Genomic DNA, 9,975 nt, shown 5'->3' on the forward strand with positions numbered 1-9,975 from the left:
GGGATCATTAATGTCGCTCAAAGATTTCCTTTAATGTTCATTGATAAGGCATTGTATATGAACGACAGAGTACTGTATATTTGGATGTTCTGAATGGAAAGACATTCCATGGATTGCTTCTAAAGAACGGGGGTTTGTTTGTTAACATCTTTGTGCAAGGTGTGTCACTAGTATGATCTGTTCAGGACTATCAGTTTTTTCAGTTGAAAGCATAAAGTATTTTAATATTATTTGTTGCGACTTTCCGTAATGTCATTGCGAAAAATAAGTAATTGTATCAATGTGGGCATGTATTAATTGTATAAAGTCGAACTTCGATTTAACGATATTGTCCGTCAGCGGAAAACATGTTGTTAAAGCGAAATTTACCGTTAGTACAATCGAGACTTGTTATGAAGTAAATACAATATTTGGTAAGCAGCATAAATATCGTTTATTCGAAATATATCGTTATACCGACATTCGTTTAACCAAGTTCGAGTGTACAAACATGCATTGATGAAGGAATGAAATGGTCGCAGATGTAAAAGAGTTTTGACTGAAATAATTTCACCATAGATATCACAAATATTGGTTCAATGCACGTGAAAAAGGAGAAGAGGTGTGGAGCAGACAACACAGATACAAGTTGCAACGGTTTGTAGACCCATACTCATTTTGAAGATCTTCTGAAGCAAACGGAAAGCACATAACAATGCAAAATGTTTCCACTGTGATGGTACATCAGAAGCAAATTTTAATACGTCTGTATCCTAAGAACCTGGGTCTGTCTCGGAATTGATCCTGGAGCGGAATGAGTCTTTGACTCTGGATTATTTTGCTTTTCTCCGGGTTTTGAGTTTCAAAAGACATTGCAATGTGTTTGTGTTTCGTCGAAACACTTTTTTCATAAGGTTAAGCAAACTGTTAAAGGTCAGAAGAAAGTGCTTTCTTCTTATTAAGACATACGTACCTATATAGAGAAAAGTCACTCCAACCAAGCCACTTGAGACTTTGCTTTGAACACATTTTGGTAATTGGGCAGCAGGGTGTTGGGCTGATCTACTTCTCTTGCGTTACTCAGTTTCAACCAAAGCAGACAAACGAGCCATCAACTCACTGGCTCCCCGAATTCAGAACTTGATTTTGAGAATCTCGGAACAAAATGTGTTCAAAGCCGATCCCCATCGCACACACCAGGCAGCCGCGAGGGAGCCAAAAAAATCTCAGAAATCTCGTGAGTGTCGTCTCTCACTAGATTCATCATATAACGTTTTCAAATAAAATATTTTGAGGACTTTTTCTGATTGTTCTTTTAATTTCATTTGACTCGTAATCTACACGATGAACCCTTCCAATTCATCAGTGCCCAGGAATCGATTTCACGAAATTGTCTTATTTTCATGGAGACATTGCTTTTTTGGTATTTGATTTAGATTATTCCAAAAACTGGACAAATTCACCTTGAAATCAATACTCGCTAATATGTAATTGCCTACGCTATATTGTGTTCAGGAAATAGATTGATTGAGCCTTAGACTATAAAACCAACCATTACTACTTTTGATAATATTGTTATTGGCCTTAGTAATTTGGATATTGTTTTTTTTCATGGTGGTAAAGGCAAGCAACTCACTCTGTTAATCGTTTTTTGCCATGTTTTAACAAACCGTATTAAAGAAACAAAGCCACGAAAAGCCTGCTTGTTTGATTGATGTGTTTTTTTGTTGTCCCGGGCGAATTTTGCAGCACCCTGCCTTGAATACCCTTTACCATTGTCCTATAATTTGTTGAGGTGAAATGCAGTGGATTTTTTTAGGTTTTAAAATTTTTTTGAGGACATCATTAGGTAGGAGTTTGTCAAAAAAATCATCACAGTATTTGTCCAGGAGAGAAATCTGCTTAGTAGGTCTCATTCTGCATCCGTGATGATCTGAGGTGTCTTGCAAAGATATGTCTTGAAACTTTTTGGTACATATGTCAACGGCTCATTTAAGGGCCGATTGGGTAGAATTGGGAATCCACAAGTGAATCCCCGCGTATTAAAATTGGTGTGATGTGGGTCAGGAAGAGTTGAAGTGTTATTGGAAGAAGGAGATTATTGATGGGTAGTCAATTGCACAGGAATTCTATCTTGGTCTAAGCATTGCAGAGTTAAGTGTTAGATGAATAACAACGTGAAGCCGACATTATTGAAATTAGTAACGATTTCAATCGCCTTATTGCTGATGTGGAAGATAATGAGCGGCAGACGACCTTTATTGAAAAATATGCCGTTTGTCTTGATTGTGTTTTCGTCTTAAAGGTGATGAAGTACATGCATGATGGAATCAGCCAAGAGAACCAGGTTGTCTGCATAGTGAACATATTAAAATAGATGAATGCTTGATGGAGGGGCCATGTCGTTTGAGAACTTCAGGCATGTTAAATACAAGATAAGTTGAAAGGGATTGGCGACAGCAGACCGCTCTTGAGAATACTGATAGATGTGAATTAGAAATGGGCCTAGTCCTCGCCAGAGTGAATTGAGTATGAAAGTCCTGCATAAACATTGACTTACATTAAACGCAGTACTCCTCACAACAAGGAGTTTGAGGAATTATCGCATTCAGTAGCCCCTATTGAATGCTTTGGAGAATCGTAATTTGTATCCTGACATTTGATTTGAACCACAGTGGGCTCCTCCATCAACGAATTGTGCCATCTGCAAATTCTTCATGGAATTATTCAGTGCCAAGAAGCCTCTTTTCAAAAATAGCCCCCTTACGCTGCACGAAATATGGTTCAGGTTCTGCACTTCAGAGGGCGCTTTGCGAATCAGCCTCTACCAAATGAAGGGCCGATTGGGCCGATTCCTCTTTATTGAATTATAATGCGTTTGCGATGTTTTTGGCTAATTCTTTCAAAATCTTATGCATCATTAGTGACTTGGGTCACATAATGTCCGGAAATGGAATCGCTTTCATGGCACGTCACTAGTAGTTAATTTAGCAATGTACCGTGCGTCTTCCCGTTTTGTCCCGGTTGTCTGTCGTTGCAAATAAGGGTCCTCTTGTTGTGAGCGGGTGCTCATTCTGGATAACATCCAACACTTAACTCAGAGGTACGACCGTTTAAAAATCTCGCCTAGTAAAAAAAGCTTTTAGACCTCACTAATAAGTTGCCTTTTTAGGCGAAATATGTTTTTTAAGTTAAAAAACAAAGCAAAACAAATTCGCAAAACGTTAAAGAAAATTGTGAAAACGTTGAAAAAAGTCATGAGAATATGTAAAAACAAGTTGCAATAATGCAAAAATAATTGCTACAATGGGAAAAATGTCATTTTAGCCCCTTCTAGCCTCTTTGCTGTATTTTTACCAGTCACAAAATCCAAAAACTAGTTTTCATTACAATAGCAATTCTTCACGTTGACTTGTATCTAGACAACAACTCGCATTCGAATCTCTGGGTTTGTTGCTTGGCGGCTGAACAAGTTATTCTCCGAGTTTTCGTTATAAAAATACCACAAAAAAGTTGCCTTTTAGCCGAAATTATTTTTTCAAAGTTGAGAAAATACAAAGAAAATTGTCAAAACTTAAAAGAAGTTGTAAAAACGTGCAAAAAGGATGCAAATATGCAAATAACCAAGTCGCAATAATATATTTTATATTTACTAGGCTATCCATTGAGTTCACAAGAATTTTTTTTTGCAATGTTCAACATCAGGACACGTCTTCAATTGATACAGATGTCAGGGTAATATATTGACTCTTTTCTAGAGCCTACTGATTTGGTGCTGAGGATGCTTTTGATCACAAAATAATCGGATCAAACCTATGACTGCAGATGTAGCTCATCAACTAGCTCTGTATCTTGTAGACTTTCCCAAACCGAAAAAGGGAGTTGAATTTGATATATTCAATTCGTTGGTAAACCAAATATTGTCAACCTTTGAAGATCTAAAAGCTTAATGGTTCTACCTGAGGATTTAATCCTTGATCTGATCATGCTACACAGAAGTAAGAAGTAAGTTCCATTATTTGCATCAATCATGGTTTTCGAAAACGATGGTTCGGTTTTTGAATGTTGATAAAAGAAATGAGGAAAAACTGATTGAATTAAATTGTCACAAGGGCAGGTGCGGTTTCCCATCTTTAGGACCCAAGTTTGCTACAGGTTTGTGTTCAATTTAGTCTCAATTTCCTTTTGAGATTGTTAGAGAGCACAAAACAAACTAAATGGGGCTGCAGAGTTTTTTTAGGATCACGACACAATCTCACAAAACACAGCAAACTGTAACCTCTGTGTCAATTGTAAGTGGTCCTGTTACATGCATTCAGACTAAAAATATCTATTAAAGATTCGTAAAGTCTAAAAAAAAAAATCATTTTTTGTAAAGCTTTGATCCAACTTGTGACCTCATTTTATGACTAAAGAGCGTAACTATGAAACTCTGAAACTCCATTAGATAATAATCAGGCTCCAATTGACTCGAAATCAACTGATATGTCTGGACCAATGATCAAAATACAAATATAAAGCAAAATGTATATTATTTCTACTGTGCTTTTGCCAACATTTGCCCTTATGATGGCGCCATCTAGTAAAAAGATGAAAAAATACGCTTCACGACAACGATACTCCAAAATTTTGAGATGTCTAAAGAAAATTATCGCATTCATTGAGTTTTACATTCGGTGCCAAGTCTAGCTTTACTATCTTACTCTTACTAGCTTACTCTTTAAATGTCTTTTTTAAATTCTGCTTACCACGGCCAGTTCAGTTCTTATTATTTGAAAAAAATCCCATATTCTATAAGTACGTATAAACGCGAACTTCTAGAAATATGGACTGCGAACGAGCTTCGCGCCTAATCGGCCAGCTCTTGGTCGTAGCAACTCTGATCAATTTTTCGAATTAAAGTAATACAATTTGAAACTTAACTCTTTCAAATGAAAAAAAAATGATAAAATTTATGTAGTGTTTACTACATAACTTGTACCATATCTCCAGAGTTCCCTAAGCATAGCTCTGGGCTCAAATTTGGCCAAATTCATTTATTCAACAAGATTTTGTGGTAGAATGACGTGCTTTTTTGGAATAACGTGAACGTTTTCCGAGACATAGAACTTTGCTTCTGTTCCCAGTCCACATCTCTCGAAGTCTGCGCAATAAACCATTATTACCAGTATGAGGGAATGGTTGAAAAGAGAACAAGCATAGTAAACAGAAGTGTTTCGCACCAGATTGTCAGCTTTTTTCTTTTTTTCAGGACCTAAGTTAGGGCTCCTACCCACAAGGAAAAAAGGATGCAGAAACTTAAACCTAAAATCTGAAACAAAAGAGGTCAGAAATTTAAAATCTATGGGACAAAATAGGCCATGATATATATGACAGGTCTTTGTGAATTCATTCCTCATTTTATGATTTAATTAATTGCTTAATCACTATGATAAAACGTCATTTAAAATCTCTCTTTAAAGAAAAAGGAAGACTTTTACGCCCAGCTTACATCCACACATTGGGCAACTTAGTCCTGACTTCTCATTATCGATGAATGAGCGTACACAGGATCTTGACCGGTTTGAATGCAATCAGCTAAAGAGGACAAGATACCTTGTCGTCCTCCCCCGAAGACCAGGATCCCCTTTCTTGATGCTAAACGGCTTTTAGAGAGCAGATTTGAATGTCGTCGTTATCAAGTAATAACAACTTCTTAAGACTTTGGAGTATTACTCTTACAGTGCATTAAGACAACCAACTATCATGAAACAAGTCGATATTATATCGTTGAAGGTTCAAAATCCTATGCTTTAAAACATGTTTGCTATATTAACTCTTAACTGTAGCCTGTGGATTGATCATCATTCTGGGAGGTTGGTAATATGCAACATGCCTCAACCTTTACTTTTGCTGCTCAAAATTTTTTTGTACCAACAAGTACTTCCGTTCAAACACTAACTTCGATATCTTTTATTGCTATAAACTAGCATAACTAAGTATGGAAGTTTACCCTTAAATGATAGAAGTTGTAGGGTTCAAATTTCTTGCAGATTTCACACCTATTGGCAGCTTCGCCAACCTTATGAATAGGGTCGGCCAAAACTTACAAATAAATATGGTCTTTATTGACAGCAAATTTGCAAAAAAAATCACCTGAATTTGCATCAAAATTAGCAAATAAACTTGTCGAAACATTTGTTCCGTTGGACTGGAAAGCCCATTTTTGCCATTTATATCAAGCAACAGCTAATGAAAAGGTAAGTTCCGTCACAATATTTTTTTGCTCCAAAATTTGAGCCCATTAAACGTAAGGAGAAGATTCTTGCTTTGTCGTTTCTTAAACTGATCGGCTGAACCAGCATCTTGAGCCTATATTTTATACATTGCATGCTAAAAAAATATGTTTTCAGCAAAGCTATTTACGCTATTATTTATTTTGCTATTGAGATTAAGTTTCATTACATATTAGGTATAGGATTACATTGTTTTCAAGTTTCTGTAAAATGATAACTGGCTAATTTGTTCCAAATTTATTATCCATTTCCTTCCTATTTACTCATTCCCCATGATAACACAAATGGAGCTGCCCAACCTTCAACATAATGTATCGCAAAAAAATGCGATGTTAAAAGACAGCTATTCAAAATGGATGAATGAAATATTTACTTTATGCAGGCTCTTGGTATCTTATCAGCAACACAGGTTCTAATTTTCTGTCAAAAAATCAGGAAAGCTTCAAGGTCACAATTTTCCCCAAGATTAACGCAAATTTATTACAAAAATCATAAATTGCCGATATGCTGATATTTTGGTTCTGAAATGGCAGAAGTTGCATAACAAATTGGGTAAAAATGGCAAACATTGCTGATAAAATTGCAAAGTTTGAAGATGCAGAAAAATGCAGAAAATTCTTGGATATTCAAGTCAATTGCAAAATTTGGTACAGTTGCAGGATGCAAATTTTGACCGGCCCTACTTATGAAAACCTATCATTGCCAGAGTACATTCAAAAGACAATAGTAACTTTTCATTTTGAAAAAGAGGGTATCAAGGAAAGAATCAACCAGTGATTGCTCTCAAATCTGTTCTCTAACTTTGACATATAAAATCGAGCTTTGCTTATAAATGTCCATCAGTTTGATCTGGATCTACCAACAGTAGCAGTTCATTTTCATCAATCCACACAATGAAGGCTTTTGTAAGTCTTGATACATTTCAATGGAGTAATGATTGCCTGAATGAAGAGCGTTTCCCCATTTTTTTTCAGGTTGCTGCTCTTTCTTCTTTGGCTGTGGCCTCAGCTGGTATTATTACCGCCCCTGGAACCTACTTGAATGGTTTGGGATACAATGGTCTTTACATTGCTGCCACTCCTTATGCAGTTGCTGCCGCCCCCTACGGTGTTGTTGCAGCTCCCTACTACAACCCCTATGCTTATGCCATTGCCTACCCCTTGGCTGAGCCTTATATCCACGAGGAGGTTGACGCAGAGCCTTACGTCCATGAGGATATTGAAGCCGAGCCCTATGTGCACGAAGATATTGAGGCCGAGCCCTATGTGCACGAAGATATTGAGGCCGAACCCTATGTCCATGAGGATATTGAAGCCGAGCCCTACATCCACCAAGAGCCCATTTCTGCTCCCATTGCTGCTCCTGTCGTGATCTCCACCTACAACACCGCTCCCATTGCTTACAACGGAGCTTATGCCGCTGCTTATCCCACCGCTTATGCTGGTTACAACGGACTTTATGCCGGTGCATATCCCACCGCCTTCGCTGTCCCCGCTTAAAAACCTACTAAACAATGCCTACACCCCATTGTCAGCATTCTAGTGAAAATGTTCTCAGCATCTTCAAAACAAGGATGTGGGCTTTCAGTTCGATAAAAGACTATAAATGAAAAGAAAATGATATAGCCAGTGACCGCCCAAAACTTTGAGCCATTCACGGATGTCTAATGTTTTTGATAAAATTTGAACGTGAGTTCTGTTGGTAGAAATCAAAGTTTTTCCTTTCACAGCGACCCAATAAAGAGTTTCCAAACTGTTTTATGATGTTTTAATCTGTTCAACTTTCCACTTTTTGCACCTTGTGACTCCTCTTCACAGAGCCATTGGTCAATTATTTTATATTGGTGATGGTCTGTGGAACAAATAAAAACCCAGGACAACTCGACCCAGTGAACAACTCGACCCAGCGGACAATTCGACCAAGTACAATAACTAAACCCAACATATTTGCCTAAAGGCATGATTATTGGACAAAAGAAAAGCTTGATGTGTTAACATTCAATTTGCTTGCAAAGATGTTGGTATCAGTAGGGCTTTTAATATAAAATCAAGTTTGATCAAAAAATTATCAATCTTGATTTTCACACATTAATTGATGATATTTGATTGCTTTTAAAGATTGAAAGACCTTTCAAATTTTGACATGATTTACGTCACAGTTTAATTTCTGTACTGGGTCGAGTTGTCCACTAGGTCGAGCTGATCGCTGGGTCGAGTTGTCTTCTGGGTCGAGATGCCCTGGAACCATAAGTCTGGTCTGTTCAGGACTGACTAGTTGTAGTAACGTTGTTTATTGCTTTTTTATTATTTAACTTCATCTTCTACGTAATGTAATTTCAACCCCCAAATACAAACATAAACATATGAAATTTGCTTGCGAAGAATACTCGCACTAATCACTAGAATGGACATTGAATATCACAATTGAAAGATGACTACAATACGACTCATCGGACATGAAAGTAAGGAAGATGGCAAGAACACACCGAACAGATACAATTGGACAATGGAAGGTGATGACTAGGGCATTAGTAACGAAATTACAACTAACGAAATTTCAGTAATTTGTTCCCTTTTTCGAAAAAGGAACTGTATTCAGTTACATTTTAAAATGGTGTAATTGTATCGACCCAAAAAGTCAAATAATTACTCGTTCCTTTTTTAACTTCCAAAGTGGCCTTTAACATTTTGTTTATCTCATGACAGTTGAGGAAACTTAAGGCTCAACAGAGCCTCCGTCCATCTAGCATATCATAAGCAATGGAAGAAAGGGTTGAAAATTGTGCTGGTTCTCTCTGAGGGTGCTTTTAGATTTAAATCTTGTTGCGTTTGCTACTTTACTGCTCACATATTCTCAATCAGATTCCGTTGGGCTGAAGACCTATTTCAGTGTAGCAAGGAAATTCTTTCTTTGGCTTGATCATGATGCATTAACTTTACCAAGACTCCACATTTCCATGACTTAAGCCATCAAGCAAGGAGGCTTCACTGTTTATCCATCATGACGTTCATAACATTTTTTCAACCCTCCACAAACATTACCCTATCTCGGGTCCCAATCTTAACTCCTCAAAGCATTATAATGAAGTACATTGTGAACAACTATGCCAAAATTAAATGTCAATGCTCATTTTTGAAAACAGATGACACGTAGTCTTCAAATTTTACGCATTAGGACTGCTTGAAGCCAAAAACAAAATTTCTTTAGTGAAATATGGTCTTGATGGGGCAAAAACCACTAGATATTTGTCACCTCAAATTTTAGTAAAGTAATTGTAACGAGTAACGCCATTAGATCTTTTTTTGAGTAATGGGAACGTATTTTTGACCAAGTAATTGTAGTTGTGATTCGTTCCATTTATTGAGGAACGACTAACGCCCTGGTGGTGATGACTTATGAAATACTGGATTGTTGTAGGGAAGGCGATGCTCCAGAATGAAAAACTCTTTTATCAGCTCCCGTCGTTGGTGAAGTTCAGTTTTCCCGGTTAGAGCTTCAAAGTAGTGTTAAAATCTTTAATGCGATTCTCAGTCATGTCCAGGGAGACATGAGAAATTATCAAAGACAATTTTTGATCACTCAGCAGAAAATAATGGCAGAAAATGGCTAAAAATCAGGCAAAAAAGATTGCAGAAGATGGAAAAAACAAATCTTTAGACACATTTAAGCAGCATAATTGCATACGTTTTACACCTCTGACGGCACACGGGACAAGAAATCA

General features: G+C 37.1%; 1 protein-coding gene across 1 annotated transcript; it reads left to right on the forward strand.

Moving 5' to 3' along the window:
* The first annotated feature begins 7,084 nt into the window (after positions 1–7,084).
* Positions 7,085–8,011, forward strand: LOC131885496 (uncharacterized). Its single transcript, XM_059233559.1, has 2 exons — positions 7,085–7,159; positions 7,229–8,011. The coding sequence occupies exons 1-2, from the start codon at positions 7,148–7,150 to the stop codon at positions 7,751–7,753; spliced, it is 537 nt and encodes a 178-aa protein (XP_059089542.1). The 5' UTR covers positions 7,085–7,147; the 3' UTR covers positions 7,754–8,011.
* The last annotated feature ends 1,964 nt before the right edge of the window (positions 8,012–9,975 follow it).

This window comes from Tigriopus californicus, chromosome 8 (genome assembly GCF_007210705.1).
Source record: "Tigriopus californicus strain San Diego chromosome 8, Tcal_SD_v2.1, whole genome shotgun sequence".
Classification (NCBI taxonomy): Eukaryota; Metazoa; Arthropoda; class Copepoda; order Harpacticoida; family Harpacticidae; genus Tigriopus; species Tigriopus californicus.